Source organism: Copadichromis virginalis, linkage group LG16 (genome assembly GCF_057382275.1).
Source record: "Copadichromis virginalis isolate Kocher_CV1m ecotype Utaka linkage group LG16, C_Virginalis_male_GT1.1, whole genome shotgun sequence".
Classification (NCBI taxonomy): domain Eukaryota; kingdom Metazoa; phylum Chordata; class Actinopteri; order Cichliformes; family Cichlidae; genus Copadichromis; species Copadichromis virginalis.
Genome location: NC_140633.1, coordinates 18,660,220 through 18,685,864, shown reverse-complemented (window position 1 = coordinate 18,685,864; position 25,645 = coordinate 18,660,220). Strand labels below are relative to the sequence as shown.

The following is a 25,645-nucleotide window of genomic DNA, read 5'->3' as shown; positions in this document are numbered from 1 at the left end:
ATGTTTTGGTTGTGGTACTCTTGGTCCTGTGATGTCTTGCAGTCTTTTCTTCAACACACTGACTCTCTGAGGTTTTTATGAGTTCATGTCTCTGTTAAGTTTGGCTCATCTCTTATTCTTCTCCCCTGCACAGATTTGGAAACCTGTGGTAATGCTGGTATTCCCATTTCATTTTCCTGCATGTGGGATGTGGTTAGCCTTTCATGTCAAACTGTCTCAGCGAGTAAGAGGAACTGAGCGCACCGAGCTAATAACATTTAGACAAGGGTGTGTAATATTTCTCACCACCTGGTGCGTGCCAGACAGATTGCTTTCTAGATGTCTTTGTCCACTGTAAATGATCCCCAGTTATTGATAGCACAGTGTTAGGGTTTTGTGTCTGCCTCTGTTACAGCAATGATGCCAAGCGTGCTCATGTGTGCAAAGCTGATGTTGCAATGGGTTGCTTTCTTACTGAAAGAGGACTGGCAAGATCACTGCCAGTCCCTTCTGAAATTCATCAAGTCTGCAAAATGAAACAACTGTTTTCATTGGTTTGCACATTTATTACAAAGATACATAGATGTATGTAACATATATATTACACCAGACCATTTCCCGATAGGACTGGTAACTTTACCTTAGTCTTCTCCGGTTGAGAGGCAATGACTTGTTACAACCTGTTACGGTGTAGTTAACTGTTCACATAACCTTAAATTGTCAAATAACCTGTTGATTTGCGGGATTTAAAGGTGCTTGAAAGTAACAGGTCAAAAGTTTCTCCTTTATATTACTTTTTTGTGCTAAGTAAAGACTGTACGCGTCTGAAAGTGAAGCCAAAGTGTTAGTGCTTTTAGGCTGCACTTTTTTCTGTTAGCCAACAGGGGGTGAGACCCCAGGATACATTTACGTCTACGACTAAACAACTTCCGCTCTTATACCTTTGACCTTACTTGAACACTCTCATTATGAGTTAATGGTTTAATTGCGAATCTAAAGTCCTTTTTAATGCCATTACACACACACACACACCAGTCAGTCTGTGGTGCCCGAGGGAGATAATATCCCTAACTATCCCAACTTTCTCCGTCTGTTTGCCAATAAGAATAAAACACGATCAATTGCTGGAATTATATACAATGCATTACATCACTGTAGCCATATAGGCCACAATTTATTTTAACCTTTTGCAGAGCTATAACAAGAGAACACATTCTACTTGTGCAGTTTCCACTATTATATTTTCACTCTGTAAAATACAGGACAAGCCGACATTAATGGCATCAAGTCTCATTTCTAAATGCTCCCATAGAAATGCTGGCCTGAACCACTGATTATTCTCTTTTACCTGAAATGTGCCACCATCTGTCGGACACTTAATAAACTGTATTGGACACCATATACATATATGAGCGGATGTTTAATACTGTGCAAACTGCAACTGTTAATAATCCCTTAGGGCCAGCAGAAGGTCACTGTGTGTTTGTGTATTTTACAGTCAACCTGTACAATGAACATATGATTGGCACCTGTCTGTATACACATGACCAGTGCGGGCGCTCAATACAAATACTGTATTTTAGTTTATCTCAAAAGCCCCAGCACACACAATTCAATATTCTTGATAAATATTATCATACTTTATATCAAGTTATTACACTTTGGGAGCCAGCTTCCCAACATTTTCTCTTGTGATTAATTGTATGTTCAACATTTTGGATCACTCCAACTTCTGCATTCCTTTGTCCCTAGGGACATTTTTGATCAAGAAATGCACTCTAGAGAGTTTTGTGACGCCTAATAGTTCTGTAGAAGTCCACGTCCAGGACAGAGGTGTGATTTTAAAGCGCCGTCTACAGAGTCCACGTAAGAAAAGCCCACCTCCCTTCAGGATCACTCAGGCGTCTTTGATGTCCATCTTCTTCCTCACTACTTAGTCCATCCTCCTGGACAGTCCTGTGGGTTCTTACCACTTTCCAGGTATGGGAGTGCCACACTCATACCAGCCTACGTAAGTCGAGTGCGACTTTCCTCCGATCTCTCCAAAGGAAACGGGCTCTTGTCTCAGCGCTCTGTAGAAGCCTGGCAACAAACGGAGGAAAGATGAGACTCTGCTAAATTAAAGGCATTAAATAATCAGCGGTTGTTTACAGCTAACCAAAATACCTTGTCTGCTTGGAAGCTGGTCAGCCAGGAAATGGCTGCCAGTCTTGCCATCCAAGAAAGAATCCACAAACTGACAGTGGTCCTCGCCGTATCCCGTCTGATCCCCTATGTTGTAAAACTTCCCTGCAGTGGAGAATGGAAGTCATTGTTTAGTTACCGCATAACGAGTTAACTCCCAGTTCATTGCAAATGAATTTGAAAGAAAGAACCAAGAGAAGCGTGTGAACCATCGTTCTCTTCTTTAGTGTTTGAATGGTGTGCGATGCGAAGATGCTTTGCAGAACGAAATCTTTTGAGCTTTTTCATGTTTTCTTGGATATGAAGCGTGCTACTTTCTTTTACATTATTTCCATTTCTTGTTTCACATTTATTGCTGTTTTTTATTTTTTAATCAGTTTTGGTTTACCTTTTCTCATTACACAGACATACAAGCAGCTCCTGTGCAGCTGCCAAGTCAATGTCCTCTTAGAATTATGAGGAAACATTTCATTTCCATGCATCAACTTTTAAACTAATCTAATCTACTGCTTCAAATTCATTAACAGACTCATTTTAAAAAAAATCAATAATTACATGTTGAGGCCAATTTTATGCTTTTTACGATAAAGAAAAGGCTGTACTGCTGTCCAGTCAAGCCGGTTAAGGATTGTGTTTGCAAGTGATTTGTAATGTGATTTGTGTCATTCCTGTTCACTGATTTGTTTGCATAATTACCATTGAGAGTCTCGCTCAGGTAGATCTTGTATCTTAAGGAGTTGCAGAGCTGGATGCCCACAAACTTTCGGTACCAGGTTCTCTTCACGAACTGCTTTCCATTGCATTCAGAGTGGGCATCAGCTTTAAACGGAAACTGAGTCCAGATGGCATCTTTGCCTGTGGGGTTTGTTCAGAATATCAAGAGAATCTGAAATACTGATTTCTGACTTGTCGAGCTGGCTAAAATATTGTGAAGAGAGGGGGAAAACAAATCACCTGAAACATACTCGCTCACTCGAGGGTCCGCTGCAGACAGGAGGGAAAGTTGTAATGAACAACATCATTAAGACATTTCAGATATAACAGGCAGTCAAATCCAGACTTGCCTCAGAGTGTCTAGCATATTATTTACAGTGTACAACCCCAACAGGATGGGCTTTGATTGCACAAGAGCAGGAGGCCAATTAAGCTAACCACTCAGCCCTCTGTGTTGTCATTTTGAATTAAAAACATAAGAGCTGATCAATGCGAGGACACATTTCAGCTGCTTAATGAATGGAGCAAATTCAGCTTAATGCTGTGATCACCAGGTGCATGATGTGTTAGAAATGAGCCTCAGAGGACATCTGGTGAGCTTGACAAGCCTCAAGATTTGATCCTTAATCAGCTTGCTCCCCAGTGCCATGCTGAAATGATTAGACTAGCAACCGCCTAATAGTACAAGAGAATTAATGCTAATCACAGCCTGGAATGTAACATGTACAGTGGCATTTACATGCAAGTAATGAGTTTCTTCTGTGGGGGTTTATGGTGGATTTGACCTGCATTAGATGGTCTGTAAAACTTGCCTGACTCTGTGCTAAAAGTTACAGGATCGGAGGAGGGTCCCGTTCCCAGCTCATTCCTCGGTGTTACTGTGAATTCATAACTGAAAAGAAATACATATTAAGGGCAATAATAATAATAATTATACGCTGAAAGATGAAAATAAACAGCAGTGTTTGACAGCTAAGTGTGGGTTCACACTTAGAATAACACACACAGAGCTGATGGTTCTTCCACGTGGTGCGCTCAGATGTGCTGGCAATTGTTCATGTAAACCCAGCCCCAGGGAGGGTTCTGGTGAGCCTTGAGACTCCAGATGCTGAGATCTAATTGAAAACTCAGTGACCCACTCCACCCACATTTCCTCAGTTTTTTGTCTTGTCTTGTTTTTTTGGTGTCACTTTGGCCATTTTGTGTGAGCAAAACCAAATGTGACTCACTGCAAGAGCACAAGAGTTCAGAAGAATCTGGAATTAACTTTAAGTGACGCAAACTCGGAGCACTTCAGTGCAATTTAATACGCCTCTCTTAGTTCCATCAGCGGTGAACTTTATTAATGCAGTCAGGCATTTTAGTTCAGCCGGGCTGTATTTGTTCATCTACAGATTTATATGAACAAATGTAGTGTTCGATCTCAAACGAGATTAAGGATAATATCAGGACATCTGTGGGGTGCGGACCTGCTCTCTGGTTTGAGATTCTCCACGGCTGTGTGGGTCTGGTTGGTTGTCAATACTGACGTCTGCCTTCCATTCGGGCCTGTGGTGGTGGACACAACTTCATACTCTGAGAAAAAGAGGAAAGGGAGAACTCACATAGTGCTTTTTATTAAAACATTTCACCTGGATCTATTTATGAAATCGTCCCGAAAACAGTGACATATCTTAATAAGAGACACATGAGAACCGGAGGCAGAACACGTGTTTTTGTTGTCGTGATGTGTCACTGGGCGCAGACCTTGGATTCACTTGTTGCACTCGGTTTATAAGACAGCTTAAGAAACCATCTTAATATTTTATAGAACGATCTAGGGTAATATCCACAAGGCCACACGTGGTTAATAAAAAGAGATTACAATGTAGTCTAAACTCTTAATCAAGACTTGCAAACAAGTATAATGAAATCCAGCCACCTCATACAACTCAGGCCACCGGGAGGCAGTTTCAACCTCCGTCCATTCGGAAATGTCAGCCTTTTCTCTGCATACCTCTGGTTTCGTTGTCGGTTTTCTGCCAGTCAAGAATGACAAAGGACGGGCAACCCTCCACGGTGACCACAGTGACGTTGGATGGAGGTAGGCGGGGAGGACCGGTCACATTCTGATCGCTGCCTTCCTCATCGGGGAAGTAAGCGAGGGAGGAGGTGATAGAGCATGGCTCTTCTGGCGGCTTATCCGTCTTGTAGATGACGTGGGGAGCTGTATGTGGGTATGTTAAGAATTTATTTTATTCATGTCACATTAAGACCCTAATTGGTGCTGCTAAAGAACTGATTAAATCATTGATACTTTAAAATCTTACCTATAAAGCGCGGGTTGCCCATGCTGTCTACCTCTGACTTAGGCAGGGGCCTGAATATGGAGGAGTTTTCATATATGTCAAAACGGCTGGCTGGAAAGGAAACAGTTTAGAGGAGATGGGGTTAGTTTGATGAGCCAGGAGTCCCTGGCAACTCTCCCTCTTTTAGTTTTACAGCTTTGGCCCAGGTCAGTGACCAGCTAGCCCAGCACCTGCTCTGGCCTGCATTCAGACTCTTTGTCTGCTTCTTGGTGCTTTTTAAGTTTGCTTTTCTCTTTATCTCCCCACTATACACATCTGCCAGCTGCATCACCAACGCATTGTCTTTGTTAACGCAATGTCTGCAAAACTCATTCAGTCTTTATCCTTTTACAGGGAGGTGATTTAGCATGCATGTGATCATGTTCCTCAGAAGAAACACTGCAAAAATGTGCTGCTCGTACTGTTTAGCGCAGGGGCTGTGGTGGTCGTCTGCTGTTTGGGCTCTTGCTTGGGTCTGGCTGTGACCAGCGGGAACGGCTTCAGGACAGACGCCTTTTCTCCTTGTTTCAGGTCCATGGGTTTATCTGAGGACAGAACAGCAGGAGGAGAGTTCAGTTCTTCTCCCTCATTGTCTGACTCACAGTCACACACAGTTGCAATCCATCTGCTCTGGCCATCCTCACCGAGCAACTCAGTGGCCTTTTCCTGGCTGCTGAAAGATCAGAGATTGATCGTCGAGTAATCTCTCTAGTGTTCTTTAAAGGGGAAAGAGCGGTGCCAGAATGCATACTGCTGAGACCGAGGGTGCCCAGATGCGCTCACATGCACACAAAAACACTTACTTAATGCTCTTAAGTGCATTTATATGAAAACGGTGAGAGAAACTAAGCAGGGAGACAGCTGAGATGTAAAAGGTGAGATAAATACAGCATAATTGCAGTTTTGTGCGTTAGTAATATAATAGATGGCTTAAGATGGTGGTTCTCAAACTGTGAAGGACATGAAAGCAGAGCAGCTGTGACTGACTCGGAAAAATAAAAAATAAAAATCATGAATTTAAGTTGAATATATGGTGGGTGTAGCAGGAAAAGGTGTATTTAAAAAAATGCTTTCACACTTGCAAGCCTATTAAAATTTAGTTTTGAAAACATTATACAGACACTGAATAAGATTATTTTACAGGGAAGAGAGGATAGCAAGTGATGCTCGTGCAGGAGATGTAGCAGTTAAGAAGACTTCAAACTTTGGCACTCTGGAAGAAGTTTAAAGCAATAGTTTGGATATCTTTGGAAACAGATTTGAAGATGTTCGTACTGACAGATAAAAAGGCTGATATCTGTCTGCTCAGCATGAAACGCAGCATAAAGACATAAAGACTGGACGAAACGGTCTTCCAGAACCTCTCCCTCACTAACTCAAAACTTGATATGTTAGAAAAACATCAGCTTGTTTATCTATGACAAACTGGTACTTAAACTTGAATTGCATTATTTTTCTTCCATACTCTCCTTTAACACTCGGGAGACTCTGAATGTGGGTGAGGTGCAGTTGCATTCACTCATCTGTTGCCCTCACCATGACTGCTAGGCTTTGCCACCAGGTTGGTCTTCTTGTTGCCAGAAACAGAGGGACGCAGAACTGCAAGGAATTGTGGGAAACAGAGTCTCTTTCAGAATAAAATTCACAAGAAAAGCAAAGCAGAATGTGGTCAGCACTGGAGAACAGACACTAAACTGAAAACAAGTGTTGATTAATGTAAGAGTGCAAAAATAATGAAGAATGTCAAATTTCAAAGGGGAGATGGATCAGAGCAGACGTACGCAGAAATACTTGCACTAAAAGAAAATAAAAAGACACATAATACAACATAAACATAATAAAAGCAACAATGCAGCAGCCAGACAGGTTGCATGTGACGTGCCCAAAAGCTTCTTGGTAAAATCCTGCCACAGAGGAGTACCACAACCTGTAGCTCATGTAAAGTCGGTGTGAAAACTGGAAATAAAAGTTTGAACCACTCATCCTAAAATCTACAGAACTGAGAAGTGAGGAAACAAAAAAATAAAGCCAATACTTAAACCAAGGCAGGCCGAATTCTGGGGTAATGAAGCATTTTTTGACTCATTTCCACTAGAAAAATGTTTGGGATTTGACCATAAAAATGTTCCACAAAGAATGCAAAATAAATAAATAATAATAATAGTAACAATCGGACCAAACAGTGAAATCAGTATCACATCATTTCAGTCTGAGCTGCTTAAATGAACACGAGAAATGAACTGGCTTTTGTGGTTTTGGATAAGTGATCACAAAGAAGTGCAAGGTTCTGTAATGAAAACACCTCAGCTACAAACTGTCAAACTCAGTTTTCTTATCAGGAAGATTCTGCTCTGACTTTAGGCTTTTGCAAAAAGCAAAATCATCCTTAATTAATGCCGTTTTATCACAGAGGAGGTAGAGAAACTCTGGGAGGCTTGACACATAAAAATGCCTTTACGCGTTTCATATTTGACTTCTTTAAAGAAAACCTGCTTTAAAGTTTGTGTTTCATTTCCAGAGCCATTTGTCATCTCTTATCTTGGATATTCATTAATGGTCACTCTGGCAACAAGATAAAAAATAATTGTCTATATAAAGATGCCAAAAAAACATTTAATTTGGGTTTGTCTGGAGTTGACTTCTCCATGGTCAGTATGAATCAGCGATGTCAGGCAAAACAAACTGAATCAATATGATTAACACTGAAAATATAATCTAGGAGGACATCTGACTCACATGTAGTGTACAGCCATGGTAAAAAGAAAGTACACCGTCATCAATTCTAAGATTTCACATATAAGGACATAATGAAAACTAATCTGGTCCTCAGCAAGTTTTAATGTTATTTCAGTACAACAACATATGACATATTAGACCATGTCATGATTTATTTAACAAAACCTAGTGTGTGAAAAACTAAGTACACCCTTACTGGTTCCATAGGAATTAAGAGGGCCAGTGGCAGCCCGGTGCTGCTAATCATATTCACTTGATTAACTGATCATAAGCATATGTGCGCCTCTATAAAAGCAGCAGTGGTTTGCAGGCTGGATTATAAGGCCATTTCCAAATAACGTGAATTCCATTATTCTACAAGGAGAAAAATTATTCAGTAGTAGAAAAGATTGAAGACACTGGCCAATCTTCCGAGGAGTGGATGTCTCAGCAAATACAGCGCAAGGGCAGACCGTGCAATGCTTAGATAAACTACAAAAAAACCAAAGAGCTGAGCACCTCTACAGGTCTTGGTTAACATGTTAAATGTTAAAGTCCATGATAGTACAATTAGAAAAAGACTGAACAAATGTGACTGGGTCAGAAAGGTTGCCAGAAAATAACTCTCCAAAAAGAGCACATGGCAGCACAAACAGCTGATACGAACTGTCAGGCATGGTGGTGGAGGGGTGATGATTTGGACTTGTTTTGCAGCCACACCTGGACTCCTCTGCATACCAAAGTATTCTAGAGTCAAATATGAGGCCACCTGTCCAACAGTTAAAGCTTGGGCAAAACTGGTTCATGCAACAGGACAATGATACCGAACACAGCAGGAAATCTACAACAAAAATAGTTGAAAAGAAAAGAATCAGGGTGTTGCAATGACCTAGTCAAAGTCCAGACCTCAACCTCCTTATAAACCAATACCTGCAAACTCCAATGGACTGAAGTAATGTTGTAAAGAAGAGCAGGACAAACTTCTACAACTTACAAGTCATAGAGGAAATGATTACTTCCTACAGCAACATACTACTGCTAAAGGTGATTCTGCAAGCTACTAAATTATGCAGTTAGTATTTCGCAAACTGCTTCTGAATTTTGGCATAGTTTCTGTTAAATTAATAATGACACAGTGTAATATGCCATGTGTTGTTGTTCATCTGAGGTTGTATTTCAGGACTATTAGAAATTGGCTTGTACCAGATTTTTCCAGACACATGAAATCTTGGAATTGAAAGAGGGCATATTTTGTTTTTACAATGACTATTGTTGTCCAACTATTACCAAAAATAGCCCATAAAATCACAAACTATGTCGATTGGGTATGTGTAATATGAAGAACTGACAGCTCTGACAGCCCTGTCTTGGTTAACTGAACAAGAAATGAGCCATCAAGGTGTAAAGTGGAAAGTCAACAATATGTCTACAAAGTGTATGACATGATGAGAGCTGCTCTACAGTTTCTACAGCAGGTGAGTTTGGTTTGATGTTTCACAATAAAACCACTAAAACACCACATTGAGCCTGCAATATGCCAAAAACATCTGACTCAGATCTGTGATTTAAAACAGCAGCAGCGGTGTGAGCGCTGGTTTCTGTCAGATAACTTCATCTTCTTTAGGGTTAGAATGTGAAAATATATGCAACCAAAACACCAAGATTTACGGTCAGGCCAGACAAATATTCCCAGTGAAATACATACCAGCGTCTCACAACACCGGGGTTATTACTTTTGCAACACACACTCAGATTTCATGTGTTTCATGGATGTGATTCAATAACGGACACGTGCATCCAACTATAAGCACAGCTTTCAAAAACAATTTCAAATTTAAGTGCCAGTGTGAAACTCGGCTCTATAAAGCTATTGTGGACACGCTCTAATTCTTAGTTTCATTAAAAGCACACACTCTGTACCAGCTGCTAGTGTAGTATGCAAAGCTTTTGATATCAACATGAACAACTTCGTTACTTTATAAAGGCAGGAAGGTGAACTATGTGTAGATGCTGTCCTTTAAACAAAGTCAGTGGGAGATTTTGTGCTTAGATGAGCAGGGCGGCAGGCAAAATAAATGTTCCTTTTTTTGTAGAGTTGCTTCCAGAGAGCCTTGCGACTCCTTGAAGACCTCTGAAACTGTCCAAGTTTCCAGAAATAACACATAACAGCTGTGACATGGGACTGAAGCATTGAACTGCTCTACACAACTCCCAACAACAAGGAGTGAGCAGAGCGCCACCATTAAATACATGCGGTCCAGACGTGGTTTGCATTACTATTTGGGATGGATTCAATTATTCTAATTAACTGAGCCTGCCTGGCAGAATGGAAACAATGTGAATCACCAAAAAAAGGGGCAACCCACATTCACCTTTCCCAGCTAGCACTCTCAGACTAACATAAACCAGTCCATATGTGCTTTAGACTTGGTAATATGAAGACAGTTGTATAATAGATTTCATAATGTGTGGCTTCAGTCTCAGTCAAGTGAAAGCCTCTGGGACTGGACACATCAGACAACACAGACCATGACCAGGAAACACTGTCACATTGACGGATAAGCTGAAAGTCACAGAGCGGAAGTGCATTGTGACAAAAAGCACAGATCAGTGTGATGAAGTGGGATGGGGCGTGACAGTGCCTCTGAGGTTAGTGAGTTAGGAACACTGGAAGGCAATTATCTTGGTTTGTCTTTACCAGATTTTTCTTTGGGCCACACGATACGTCTAGGAGGAGCATTGCCCCTATGATGCGCCCCACTGGCTGCTGGAGGGAGAGAAAGGTCTGTTATATAATGTTTTGTGCCACTGAGGAAAAACATACCAGTACCAAATAAGAAGAAAGGCGAGATATCTGGGTAGTGAACAGGAGCGTATGTTTAAAAGAAAAAGAGATACAGAAGAGAAAGAAGGACTGTGGTGGCTGTCGGCACAGCACTTGTCTTGGCATTGGTGGCGTAAAATGTGATGTGTCCTGGCCAGTGCTGAGGCCAGACTTCCCACCTGGCCAGCGAGAGGGACCGTAAATCATGTTAACGACCCTTATACCATAGACGCCATTGCTGCTCGTGGTAAAAGTGTTAAATACATACCAAGCACATGTGGCAGAATGTGGAGAGGACAAAATTGATTGACTACGGTATGCTCTCACCAAATATCGTGTAGCTAAAATCACTAGTCATGAGTTTGTTTATCTTCTTCTGTAGCTGTAGTGTGTGTAAGCGTGCTAAGAGAAGGTAATAACCTGAGGTAGCTGCTTGGAAAAAGAAATAAGTGAAGGGAAAGTGAGTATTCCATTACCGCCAGGTGTGCTGGAACTGTGAGAGGAAGTGACTGTCCTGGATTGTGAGAATGGTCTGGCAACATGATTAGTGGAATGAGAAGGAACCGATGTGCGACGCAGGGTGGTGTTTCTTCCTGCTGTAGGAACAGATGAGCTAATGGGAGAACGAGGAACTTCAGACGACCCGAGAACACCAGGACCTAGATGAGTAGAGAGGCAACTGGAAGTTAGTTAGTTGGGAGCTGGAAGGCTTGACCTAGATGGGATAAATGGTAAAGCATGTACGTGAAAGAGAATGCAGAGGAGCAGACACTGGATGAAATGACAGAGCGCCATAAATGAGATCGAAAGCTAGCCAGACTAATTTGTTTGCGAATGGGCAGGGGTGAGGTGAAGTGTGCTGCACTGAAGATGGAGCCACACATGGAGACAGGAACAACAACAGGACAGGGTGTGTGGGGTGATTGGATGGAGATGGAGATGGGGAAGCAGTGACATTGTCAAATGGTTTGAAATACAACTCAAAGCACCATTCTCTGTGTGGCTTGACAAAAAAGCAGAGATGGTAATGGGACAAACTTGTCATGGTGTTTACCATGATTGTATCTACCAGCCTTCTCTGTAGCCAGGGCAGGTCTTGGTAGAGGCTTGCCCTCTTCTTGTGGACTAGGAGCTGTGTGAAAGAAAACTCACTTTATATCTGGTATAAGATGCATGTGAACATAGTTTTAGTTTTTTTGTTTTTTTGTTTTTTTACAGGGGGCTTACCCTACTACTATTTGCCAGTTGTTGGTTTCAAAATGAATGCATTGACAAAAGTTGTGATCACAATATTTAAGAATTAACTCATACACATGTCATGCAGTTATCCTCTTGGGTTTAACTAAGGTATGGATTACTATCAAAATATGTAACTTACTAAAAGATACATTCTAGCTACTTCTGAGATAAGAGATGTAGAACTCTTTCTTTAAAACAGTTTCTTCATAAACTAATTCCGCCCCCATTAAAAATTAAATAATAACAATTAATAGCTAAGATTTTAATGCTTAAATTGCGGATTACAAATTGTGGATTGAAAAGTAGGGTCTTTACCCGTAGGGACTGCCTGCTTTGAGGTGACCTTGGTGGGATCAGAGTAGGTCCTGGAGTGAGGCTGAAGCCCAGCTTGAGGTTTAGGTTGGGGCTTAGATGGAAGTTGGGGTTGTGACTGGGCCTTTGATGGAAACTGTGGCTTGGTAATGGGTTGAGGTACAACATGGTCCTGGGTATTTTTTGGAGGTTGTGATTTTAACTGTGGCAGAATTTTTGGTGGAGAGTTTTGTTTATCCCTAATTATTGGCTTTGAATGACTTTTTGGAAGTTGAGTTGATGGGTGAAGCTTGGGCTGCCTTTTTGGTTGAGAGAGTGGTTGGGGCTTAGTTTGGTTCTTGGGCTCGGGTTGTGTTGAGGGTTTGGAATGGGAAGAAATTATGCTTGGTTTTGATGCTGGTTGGATTCCAGACTTGCGCCTGGTACTTACACCTGGCTGTTGTTGTGGTGTCTTTGGTTTATGTGGTGGATTTGGAGATTTATTTTGTGGATGAGGTTGAGGTTGAGTTTGAGTCTTTAGCGGTCTTTTCTTGGTATAGGGAATGTGCTGGGGTATTGGATAAGTGGATTGAATAGATGGCACAGGAGTGGTTTGGGAACTTAGTTGATCTTGTCTCTGAGGCTGTGTCTGGGTCTTATGTACCTCTTGTGCTAGTGGTTGGGCCTGGCGTTTGGTGTAGGGTGTTGGCTGAGGCTGTGGTTCTGATTCAAGATGTGGTGTGGTTTGAAGATGTGATTGGGGTTTTGGTTTTGTCTGAGGCAGTGAAAGGGGGTGGGTATGCTCTGTAGGCTGGGATACTGCCAGGTGTTGTTGAGGTTGGGTGTGGAGTTTGGGCTGGAATGTTGTTTGGATTTGCAGTTGAGGTTTTGTTTGAAATATAGGCTGGGCTGTTGATAGGGGTTTTGGCTGTGCATGGAGCTTAGTACGGGCTGTTGTGTGGGGTTGTAGTTGGATCGGGACTTTCTGCTGGAGTGTTGTGTGGGGTTGTGGTTTCATTTGAATTTTGGACTGGGGTGTTGTGTGGGGTTGTAGTTTGGTTTGGACCTTTAATTGGGGTGTTGTGTGGGGTAGTGGTTGGATCTGAATTATAGACTGGGGTGTTATGTGGAGTTTTGATGTGGTTTGGACTTTGATTTGGGGTGTTGTGTAGGGTTGTGTCACAGTTTGGTCAGTGGGCTTTGGGAGACGTTGAGCATTAACTCTGGGCTTCATTTGAGGCTGTTGGGGTTTGGGCTTTGGTAGTCCTGAATACTGTTGCTGGAGCTTCAAGTTAGGTTGAGGTTGTACGTGCCCTCCATGATTCTCCACATTTGCCTGGACTACTGGCACAGGTGCCATGGTGGTTGTTATATGTAGTAAAGGATGGAGCTTGGGAGTTAATGGGACCTCAGATCTGGAGAGGTCTCCTCCTCCTGGGTTATGTGAGAAAAAGAAAAGATGCCCATGAAGCCACAGTTGTGTACTGTAAAATTTCAAAAATAATCTTCTGTTCCATTTACAAAATGTAAAAAAAATATATACATATATTTTTTTTCATCATCCAGGAAAGACATAAAAGCAAGAGAGCCAACAGTTTAGACCAACTGATGTGCTACTCAGAGCAATTATTGAAAAAAAAAGAAAACAAGCAACACTGCTCTATGTTTGTCTCATAGGCCAAGTGCAATTTCAATGGCAGATAGAGCTTGTGCAGGTATTATGTGTTATGACAGGAACGGCTATTGTTGTTAAGTGTGATGAGCATCTAAATTCACTGGTTATGATGACTTAGTGTGGAAGTTTGATAGACCATTCTAACCTGGTTGTTCAATCTAATGAGATGTTCCCATCAATGAGCAAGAATGAAGAAAAAGAGGAAGTCAAAAAAGAAGAGAAGGAAACGAGGAAAACAATAGTATTGTTATAAAGTTTTCCATTCTCACAACTTTATATCTATACACCACCTCAGTGGATCTCAGCACAAACAGTGATGTTAATGCCGTTCAGCTTTGATTCATGGATTTAAACAAAACAGACAACAAAAAACAGTTGATTTGATCATGCACCAAAGTCTCTGCTCTTTTGGTCTGTACTGCTCCCATTAACATTTAGCATATCCTGAAAACACAGGGAGCTGTGTAGAAAATGGATGTAATTTCGAATTATAGTTAGCCCCTTGAATTAAAGCTACAACTTCAGTAACAGATCAATTTTATCCAATTTTAAACTATAGTGGCGTACACGGCCAAAAGTTTGGAATGATCTCCATTTACTTGAGGAACTGACTATATCCCATTTTGTGTTTCAGTGTCTACCTTCATGGTTTCAAAATACATTTCCAGCACTGTGTTTCTGCAGATCCCTGTGTTTGAGAACATAAATGTAAAAAAGAGGGAACAGACGACAGTGAAATACAGGGAAGAAAAAGGAATAACATAGTTTGTTGAAGTTCCTGTTGGAAGAAGAGAAAAAATTCCATCATGCAGTTTATTCATGCAGATTTCCACTGCCACCAACTCCACTGCATTAAAAGCAAAAGCCTCTAATCATCCAAAAATGGTAATAACCACACTGTGAATCCTGAAATAAAAATAAAGAGTTTAACATACCAACAAAAAAAATGCTAGACATGGAAATACAAAAAACTTTTTAAAAAATACAGTGGATATATCTGAGATATAATTTGGAATATGTATGATATGACTGAAATCAATTTTTTTGAATGAGCAGCAGTTAATGAGGTTCTCAGAGCTCATTAAAAGTCACTAATATCTCAGGAATATAAAATCGTTTTGGCTTGCAGGCTTGTTCAACTAACTTTCAACAACTGAACCCTGAGAACATCATCAACAATCTCTGCAAGCTTTTGTTGTTTACCTAAAATCCCATGCATCCAAGATCACCCACATTATTGCAGCCCAAACAGCTGCTCATGCAACTAGTGCAATTCCGTCCATCATTTTACACAGCTGAAATGAGAGCCATGAAGCTTTTCAAAAAGAACCATGATTCTCTGTTTACCAATTGGCTGTTTGTTGATCACAGCAGGTGCAGGTCCACGAGTAGACAGGGTTTCCTTAGTAGTAGTTGTGGTTTTGGTTGTGGTTGTGGTTGGCGCTAAGAAAAATAGTGTATGTTAGTATAACCAAGAGAAAAGGTATGGGTCTACAACCTGTAGAATGTGCAGGGCAATATTGTTTGTATAATAAAAATTAGCTTTCACGACAGCGATAGAGAAGTCAGTGTCAGACATGAGGTCCAGAGATCTTTCTGACCTCTGAACTCAGTTTTAGGTCAGAAAAATCATTACCAAGAGTCGTCTGTGTGGCTATGTTCCTGGAGAAGGGCAGTCTGCCCCTGGTCTTGTTTTGGACTGACAAGGACAAAGCAGAGATTAAAGTCAAGGAGAGAAAAATTACAATGGCTTAATTTTCACTTCTGAAAAGCGGTAAATGATCATGATTAGTCAGTCATTTAAAAACAGCAAAATGTGTTTTGAAAGAGTCAGTTCACTAAACGTTTTGCACAAAAATGTTTAGTGCTGGTTTAATCCTCCAATATTAAACAATTAGGAAATAATTCAAATGTGCATTAATTGATTTTGGTGTCAACAGAAACAATTTGTAGATGCAATGCTGACATTTCATCCCTCTGTCGTATTAATACTCTTTACCGTCTTTTAAAATGTAGAAGTGAATAGCAACCCTTTTGACATTACTGTACACCGCCTAACATTACAACACTCCACACCATCATAATTGCTGTAGAAAGTTAGTTGATTTACCTTATCAAAACTAATCTTTTTAGACTGCGTTCAGTGGAATTGTGTTAAGCATTTGAGTATCTTGTTTATTATCAGAGAGATTAATTCATGCTGTGGTATGACAACAACCTCAAACATATAATCACATTAAAGACAAATCACTTTAAGGAACATAAAAAAAGGAGTCCAACGGATGATATCACCCCCACAGAAAATTCTTCATAACTTTATTGAGTCACTCAGGCATTACTTGAAGAGAAAGAAGAGCTAGAAAAGATGGAAAATCCGTGGAAAGTTCTTGTAGATGTTTGGAATACAGTGCTGAGTACTGTTAAAAACTGTACTTTGCATGCCCAGCTAAGTAAAATTATTTTAGAAGCTGGAGGTATATGGGGAAATCCTGTCCGCAGAACAATAAATTATGGCTTTATTAATATTTCCAGTGTTAAATCTTAAGGTAGGGGTCAGTGGAAAGGAATTCAAACAGAGATCTCTAAGCAGCAGTAGATTCTGCCTTCTGTATCAAATTCAACTCAGCAGTGTCTCTCTGTTTGCTTACCTGAGGAAGTGAGGTGAGGAAATGAGGGCAAGGAATGGGGACCTGAAGGTACAGGTTTCTGATGGGTGAAAGGCAAAAAAGACATGAAGAAAAAGTGGGTTTAGTCTATGACTATCATAACAGGTGAAAAGAATTAGTATTTGGGCTGTACCATGTCTTTTCCTTTGTTGCATAACCTATAACCTATGGCCTCTTTACACCATGTCAAGTTGGTAAAGTCCCTAGTGAGACTCTTGTTATTCAAAGCTTTCCTTTAAGGGCAAGTCCTGAGGCTAAATCTCAACAGCTGTGCTGTTTTGTGAGATTGGCATGATAGAGCAGAGCCGCGCTGTTAGAAAATTTGTGCCACTTTTCTTTTCTGAACTCTTTTCAGCATTATTATCCCTCCTCCCTTGTGCCTCCAACTCATCTCCCTTTTTTTTAATCCCCACTCAAGTTAGCTGTAGCTGCAGACTGCTCTCTTTGGCTTGACTGCTCTCTCAGTCCTGGCTGCATCAATGCCGTTTCCATTCAGCAGTTGGATGGAAAATTAATGAGGCAAACAATCCTGAGAATAGCATAAGCTCACCAAAGTGTACAAGGACTCTAAAGCAGATTGCCCGTTCCAAATGCACAACCAGTTCCTTTTTGTTTTCTTTGATAAATGGAAGTATACCTGTGCCATTTCATTACACACACTTGTTTACTGCAATACTGAGCCTATTCGACCTCTAGTAGCACGTGTATCCACATAAGAATAGAATAAAACACTGAATATTTGGGTTTGTTTCAATAACAAACTGGCTGTGTCCATTACATACCGCAGGGCTGACTGGAGGCCTAAAGATTTTCCTGATGACCTTCTCTAGAAACACAAGAGAAGAATCAGTAAATAAGTGACTTCAGTGGAAGAAACAATGTGAAAGGAAAAAAAATGGTTCGATTCAGTAACTGGAAATGCAGTACTGCACTGTAGCCTTGTCATGCTCACATAATCGGTAAAGACTGAAGCCCTATCTAAACATGCACTGCAGCCCTGAAGTCCTCTAGTCTTTAACAGAGCAGATTTTGGGATTGCACATGTCAGACTGAATGCTGAATTGTCTTTAACCTGCTCTCAGACGACGAGACAACCAGATTCTTATGACTCTGTTCTTATACGAAAATGAGTTGTAGCATTTGTCCCAGAAATTTCTACCTTTTTCCTAGCACTACCTGTCAATCCATGTTTTTATTAAGATGTTAAAATAATTGTAGTCAGATTCGAGGTATTTGCTACAGAAGGTGATAATATGGCTAAGCAAAGAAGTCAAACTTGCCTTCGACTCCTGGCATGCTGATGTTGTGAACAACCGGCCTGCTCCACACACCGGTGCCATCCTTAGAATTTGGCTGGACACCAAACTCATAGACTGTGTTTGGCTTCAGTTTGTCAATGACTGTATCGCTTGTTGGACAGGTCTGGTAGTTCCACTTCCTGTTCTTCTCACGGTAACGCACTGTGTAGTGTCTGAGAACAAGACACAGAACAAACAGAACAACTCACACACAATGCATCCACTAATGATCACATCTGGAGGCATGATGCAAGAAGTACAAGGAGAATACGATGCTACTGTTGTAATATTTTTTCATTTTCTTTTTAGCGAAACCTTGCGTGCTAACGATGCTGTCAATTAATTCCATTTCATTAAGCAAAGTGACAAATGAATCTTTCCATGCCACATTTCCATTTCTCTTGGATTTCCCTTGGCTACATGGGGCGCCTTGAACCCATCTTCTTAAAAGATGGAGTCAAAATCAGAAATCCCCCTGAAAATGGTTCAATCAAATTTATTGCTGTGTATCGCTGCCATCATCTGAACTGCACAGTGAGGTCGTGATTTGACTTGACTTGAGTCTGTGGCACAACTTAGTTTCTTTCCTTTCCTTTAACAGAACCAACAAACACATGGTTATTAATCTTTTTATAAGACATACATATGAAAATAATATTTAACCACTGGAAGATTTGTTGCAAACAACAGAACCGTCACTTTAAAAAAAAGTAGTACTTCATCAAACACAATCTGTGTCACAGATTGTTGACTCCTAAACACCTGTGTGCACAGGCTGCCCTGGATCCACTGCTAAGTAACACGAGAGGCTTCAGGGACTCATTTACTGTTTGTGCACTTATTCCAGACTCTCTGCAGCAAATGTGTGTGTGAGAGGATAGAGATTGGACAGAGAAAGATTTATTCCACCAGCTGTTACTGAGCTCATCGTAACAACAGTACAGCATTGGTACAAGAAAATCTCAAAACCCTAGACTGGTACTTTAGGAAAAAAGTACAAGCATTTAGTCTAGTTTGGCTGCAGTGACAGTTATGCCACTGGTAAGCATTAATATATTGCAAGCAGTAAAAGGGACGGGTGCATAACATATCCTTAGAATAACAGATGTCCTCATTCACTTCTGAGAAGCTGGGTCAGTGGGATTGATAGCAATAACTGCACAAAGCTCAATTGAATACTCCAATTTGCTTTTGTGACTTCAAAACCTCTGAGCTGGCAAACATAACACATTTTTAAAATCACTCCAACTAATACCTCCCAAAGATGGATATATCTGATGTCTATATGATATAAACATTCAAAAATTCACCACAAACCTTAAAAAACAATAAAAACAGCAACACACTCCGTATAGCCCCATACATAATGAAGGTTCTCTTAAATTATTCTTAAACAAATTCAGCAAAACTTTTTTTTAAATTAAAAAACAGTTCATTTGACATAGTTATAATCAGGGCGGCACATAAGTGGTCCGCAGGTGCGCATTCGCTGTCAAAATAAAAGACGCACCACCAGATAAGAAGTTGGAACGCGCGTTTCCGTACATAAGATCCGTAAATTCCGAGAATACGCGCTTCTTTTGCGGTGGAGGAACACCAAAGTAATTGCTTATGGAGCTTGCTTCTTCGACATCTTTAAGAGTTCTGAACAAATGTGTGTCCTCCTCCAGAACATCTTATGTACGCAAACGTGCGTTCCAACTTCTTATCTGGTGTGTCTTTTATTTTGACAGCGAATGCGCACCTGCGGACCACTTATGTTCAGCCCTGGTTATAATGTTGCCAAACTGCCAAAATTAAAAAAACAGACTAAATGATAAGATATTAACATTATATTGTGTTTATATTACCAAAGTCACAATGGTTCTGTCTCATTTTTTAAAGAAAAGCCTGCTTTGCGCAATGACACATTTAAGCTCACCCATCCTCCAGACAGTCATTCATGACGTTGCCTTCATAAGGGGTTTTCAGCAGTGTCCCCCAGGACAGAAGAACTGAGGTTGGCGTCACCGACCCAATGACCAGGTGCAGCGGCTTCTGCAATTCCACTTTACCTGAGAAAAGGTTTGCATCTTACTAAATGTGCAAAAAACACTTTCAGCAAGTCACATTGGTGATAACTTCCTTTGCTTTAAGCAGACATACCTGTGCACTGCTTCTTCACCTCGTTAGCAGGAATAGGCTGGACAGCTATAAGGTACTTGGGCTCAGCATCTAAAAGCAGAAGAACAAACTGCAGGTTATATTTCCTCTGAGCCTCAGCAGCAAACACAATGTATTGATGAACACCTGGTCCTGCAGGGCACATCACCAGGCTTTCTTACCAAACTCTGTCTCATATGGTTTTCCATCTTCTGGCAGCTGAATGAACTGTTTGGAGAACATGCTGCCGCCGTATCCCAGGATGTATCCCTCCAGCCTGGTGTCAGTGTTGGGACGCAAAAACTTCATCACAATGGTGTCTCCTGTGGTGCTGATGCGGACTTTCATGTTTTGGCGTCTCACTGAGGAAGCAGCATCAGATTTATGTATTTTCTTTTACATTTTCTTTTGTTTCTTTCTTTTTTCTGCAGAGGTACAAAAACTGTCATTTTCAGTACCTACACCTTCTCAGACTTTTCTGCTGTCCACTACTTCAAAAGCAACAAAGTAGCAAGTACAGTAAAAGCAGAGATTTGTCTGGTTGAAGTTCAACTGAGGTACAAGACAATAGTTGTGATTTCTAAGCAGGCACATGTCTGCTTGCTTTCCAAATTGATAAGAACATTATTGTTTTCTGCAAACTACAAACATCATAAACTGCAGCTTGTTGCAGTGATCAAGGACTTTGAAGTGCTCTGAAGCAGCTTTTAAAAACAGCAGTGCATATCCAATCTTTGATCATTTCAGATATCAAAAAAAAAGATCAGCAAAGCTGGAACATTCTTGTCTTGATTTGAAAACTGGCAAACACAAACACAAAGAATACAGTCCCAGTCAGATAGGACAAATGCTAGATGAGAACAGGCACTAAAGAGGAAGAGAGCTTCCCCAGAATGCACACCATGGCTGTATTTTCATGGTGACCTAGAAGAAACCTTCAGCGCTGACACGTCCCATGGAAAATGATCTGTCTTGGCTTTAAAACAATCTGCTTATCTATATTAAATGGTGTCATAAATTCCTGAAAAAGTTGGCATCATCATAAAGTCAAGGAAAAAGGAACTCTCCGTGTCTTCAAACACAATATGTGGAAAAGTTTGTTTACCTTTTCTCATTATTTGCCTCTGTCATGTGGCCCGTCACACTAGCCAATAACTAGGAATGCTAACAATTAGCCAATTTACAATAGGAATACTAATAAACATCAGAGAATTGAGACAAGTGCAGCTGCTCCAGGAGTGTGACTGACCCTTGCCTGATGCACATGTAAAGCAAAAACACCAGTGCACACTTGGATAATACGCTGTGAGCAGTAATGATGGAAAGACTGTCAGTCTGCTTTAATTCAGTGACGTCATCCTCTGCATCTTTAAATATTTTTTTACAGTGGATCTCACAATTGAGCCTACATGCACTAAATTGCTCATAGTCTACAAGGTTTAAAACAATGGGCTTTCTGCTTGGATTACGACTTGTATCACAGTCTCCACAGCACATGTCCTTGGCTCATATTTCAGTTAAATGAAATAGTGGAACTTTGCAGGAGGAATACTGCCAGGAAGCAGCCAAACGCCAAAACAGACACTGACAGTGAAAGAGGGGGAAGCCCTGGATTTGAAAAATACCCTTATGCTTTTCCAGCGATGTGTTTCCTGTAAAATCTGCATTTGTTTTGATTCTCACATCAGTATTTCCGATAAAAACAAGAAACTGGCGCAGGGGGAGATGGGCTCAGAGTGCATAAAATATTAGGAAACTTCTGGCAACACGTTTTAAACTCCAGAACAAGCAAACATCGAATCTGCCCCATGACAACCTGCCCAAAGCCCGGTCATCTGGCCCATGCAACGCTTACACACTGTTAAGGCTTATCTGTATTTCCAGAGAAAAATGAATAAAGGTTTAGGAATGAATCCAGTCAAAGTGCTGACAATAAATCAAGTACAGTGAAAAGGAAAAGCACTGATGTTCAAGCTGTTTTTACACATGAAATGTAACTTTTACTTTTACGTTTGCTGCTGTAAAATACTTGTTTTGATTTAGGCAAGGGTGTAGCCCGAATAAAGCAGAGGGGGGCAGGACACAGGACAGCCACTCACAAGACCATCATTACCTGTGCTTCTCTTAAATCAGAGCAAACCATCATCACACAAAGACCTGGCAAGTTATGGACCATTTAATGTCAAACAGTGTGTTCTCACATGCACCTAGAAGAGTTCAGAGCTGAAATTAAAATCTCACCCCTAATAACCAAGGACGGAGTACTGAACAGGCCAAAAGGAGGGTCAAAAAAGGGAACCAAAACAACAAATTCATTTTTTCCTGTTTAGATCTGTGACCTGTTACATAAGTGTGCTGGAGGAGCTTTTGCAGCTCTGCCCAGGGGATCAATAATAAGAGTCGCATAATCGGTCCATGTTAAAGCTGGAGAGTGGGACTTTTGTATGAACATGAACCTTTTGCCATATAAGTTAACCCGATGTTGATTAATCCAGCACTGAGTAAATCTCTTGGCAATATCCTAGAGTGTTAAAGTGTCATTTCTGTGCTGGTACGCCAGTAGGTATTTCACTTCAGCGAGCAATGATTAGTTTGCCTTAGCTGAAGGAGCAGACCAACACACGCATAGCATGCGACACCAGCTAGGAGTATGGTGGAGATCATGGCAGAAAGACTTAAGGAAACGTTGAAGAAAAGCTTGTGATATTAAAAAGAAAAATCCATGTTCTGAGGAAGGATAGGAGTCTGAAAACGATAACGATCAATGCTGAGAAGAAGAGAAAATGTCATAATTGCAAAAAGAATGAAAGAAAACTGATTAAAAAAAGCTGCTACTATGCCAACCTGTTTTAATCAGTTTCATCTGTATGTTGCACACACACAAACACGCACTGGGGGGTGAAGCCCATTCATCACTGAATACTGTATAAGCACATCAATCATAACACTGGGAGTTGGCCTATAAACTTGTCGGATTATGCAATAAACTTTGCCACATCACACAACAAACAATTCTGCTCGTAGTCACCCTGGACCGATATCAAGACAACGTAATCCTGCTGGCTGGATATAGAGAAACACCCTCAAATGGGAAACTTAATCTTGGCTCTGCAGAGAGGCCGTGTTGGATCACTGATGGATGATCCTGCAGTAAAGAGAGTAGGTTAATTGGGTTGTCAGTTGCTCTCTTAAGCTTCAACCTGAGTGCAACGTGATATTTTTATGTTTGGTCATTAAAATTAAACATTGCAACATGGATCTGCATAACGTATGGTTTGTTGGCTTTAAAACATGATTAAATGTCTGACATTATCAAACTACAAATCTTCACCATGAGCAGCCCTCTCTTGATGTAGTAGATAGTCTATTTGTTCTCATTTAGTACAGACTTTTCCACTCATGCTGATTTGAGAACCAATGGATGATAAATACAGATGCAAAACCCAACACAACCTCCCCATAAAAACAAATCTGAAGGAGGCTGCGAGGCTTGTTTTGTTTTCAAAATGCAATGGAAAAGAAATGTTGCTGTCTTTGTTTGAAGTAGTTTTGGTGGATGGAAGTGACACAGAACAGTGGTTTCATGTTAGTTTGTCTTGAGTCAGAGCAGCTGAACACCACAGCTAACCAAATTTCAATACAATGCTTGTGATTATTGCTCTGAAGCCCGCGTTAACTATATAGACAAACATGATATCCTTCCCAGTATCCTCTGATCTGGTGTAGAGTATTTTGGCCTCTCGGATTTCTGTCCTGGAAGTAAAGACGTAGAGAGACTTGGCTTCCTCTTCCTGTGAGGACAGACAGATGTTTTATGGAGCTTGGTATAACAGTCACTTTCATGTAACAAAATGGAGTGTTAACATTTCTCAGAGCCCCGTGCCAGCCAAAGCAGCAGGTGTTTGAAAAACTGACCTATAATGGCTCTAATGAGAACCACTCCAGACCAGGATAATTCAGCCCAGAGAATATCTACTGTAATTCAGCAGGAGACCGTACCTTGCAGCCTAGCAGCAGATAATTGTGCCTGGAATTTGACTCCTACTTTTTACCCCAACTTTGGCTTCCATGCAGGTCTCGCCGCGCTCACATTTAATATCCCCCCATGTCAGATTCAACTGCAAGGAACAGCTGTTTTCCCTTGTTCCTATGGCGTAGCTCCATGTCGTCCTTCACCGCCTTTTCTCCATCTCTGCCATCCTGCATGACTCAATAGCCATCCTTCCATCAACCTGATCCTCTTTTTAACTTCCTAAAGTGCTTTGAATTCATCTTTCTTGTCCTCTAATCTCGTCCACTTTCCTCTCTCCTGCCATATTTCTCTCTCATTAATCTCCACATTGCACGAGGCCATGTTTGGTCTGGCACAGCTGCAGTTAGCATCCTATACAATATATTGTCCTCAAGTGGGATAGTGGTAAATAATTTTAGCATTAGCAGAGATTTAACTCATTCAGATACAGATGGGAAAAATGTTTAAGAGCACAAATGCATAACTAAGAATTAAAAGCACTGGAAAGTAGACTGACATCCATATATTTTGCTCTATCTGTCAGACAATAAAGCAAACTAATTTTGCAGCAAACCAGGTTTTATCTTTGGTCCAAGTAGAACGATACAGACATTTACCCCTCTGTTCCCATAGCATCAATACACACAGCCCCTTTCATCTAGCTGCCAAAGCTGCACACTGAGATTTGTCTGTAAGCCAACTTCAGTGAGCAGATTACACACTGGAAGCAGCCTTTATTTTCACCAACTCCAGCCCTCTCACCCCAAATCACTTTTAGTACCATCCAAATCTTTAAAGGGCACCCAAGTTTTAGTCACAAAATACATCAAGGCTATGAAGCATGGTCTCAAAGTTTGCTTTACTTTGTGTGTGTACTTTGGTATCTGGATAATTACATAACATGTAAAACATTTGCGTGTTTTTCCAAGAATGTTGCAAGAATCAAAGTAGACATAAGACTCAATACACGGGGTGGTGTTGATGAGTTGGAGACCTCAAGCTGATTTTGGAGATGTCAGAGTGGAGGCACTTTAGCAAAAATATTTTTCGGTCAGCAGGTTTTTTAAATCTGAAGAGTCTGTATGTATTTAATTTTAAGTCGTGTTTTCAGGGAGGCTGGTAATCTGGTGATCTTAAACTATAGAAGGAGAACTACAATGAAGAAAACCACAATGATCACTCATTAAAATATGTAACAAATACCTCACTTGTCATGCAATCAGTAGTTTCCCCCGTCGCTAATTTTTAAGCACATGACAGTAAGACAAATGCAAAGACCACCTACCTCTGACCACAGAGGGACCAGACAGAGCTATCCTAAAGATGAAGACTGCAAGGATAAGGGCTAGAAAGATGTGCGAGTGCTGCTGCATCTTCATCATCTGCTGATGTCGGCTCTCAGATCTGCAGTGATCTGAATGATCTCAGAGATCTCACACCACGAGTGAGTCAAATAAATGCTTTCACTGATTTGTCAACAGGTGGTTGAGTGAAGTGTCTGCTGCAGAAATCAGGCTAGACGTGTCCGAGTGGCTGGATACTTGTCTGAGCTTCTGGTTCTCGGGACTAGTGCTGTTCC

The 25,645-nt window shown here is 40.9% G+C and overlaps 1 protein-coding gene across 4 annotated transcripts; it reads right to left on the bottom strand.

Annotated features, from left to right (window-relative positions):
- Nucleotides 1-375: 375 nt before the first annotated feature.
- Nucleotides 376-25,645, bottom strand: abi3bpa (ABI family, member 3 (NESH) binding protein a). 4 transcript variants are annotated; one of them, XM_085435725.1, is made up of 23 exons: nt 25,352-25,645; nt 20,237-20,416; nt 20,058-20,126; nt 19,834-19,966; nt 17,895-18,085; nt 17,397-17,440; nt 16,597-16,654; nt 15,585-15,647; nt 15,296-15,391; nt 12,298-13,707; nt 11,798-11,875; nt 11,220-11,402; nt 10,618-10,686; nt 6,741-6,803; nt 5,627-5,749; nt 5,187-5,276; nt 4,874-5,083; nt 4,347-4,452; nt 3,690-3,769; nt 3,118-3,147; nt 2,860-3,018; nt 2,146-2,268; nt 376-2,061 (listed from the first exon to the last, which is right to left on the bottom strand). In XM_085435725.1, the coding sequence occupies exons 1-23, from the start codon at nt 25,446-25,448 to the stop codon at nt 1,946-1,948; spliced, it is 3,771 nt and encodes a 1,256-aa protein (XP_085291851.1). In that variant the 5' UTR covers nt 25,449-25,645; the 3' UTR covers nt 376-1,945. The 4 variants fall into 4 exon arrangements, with proteins under 4 accessions (XP_085291851.1, XP_085291852.1, XP_085291853.1 ...); XM_085435726.1 differs by lacking the exons at nt 11,798-11,875; nt 12,298-13,707 and having other exon boundaries at nt 380-2,061; XM_085435727.1 differs by lacking the exons at nt 10,618-10,686; nt 11,220-11,402; nt 11,798-11,875; nt 12,298-13,707 and having other exon boundaries at nt 381-2,061.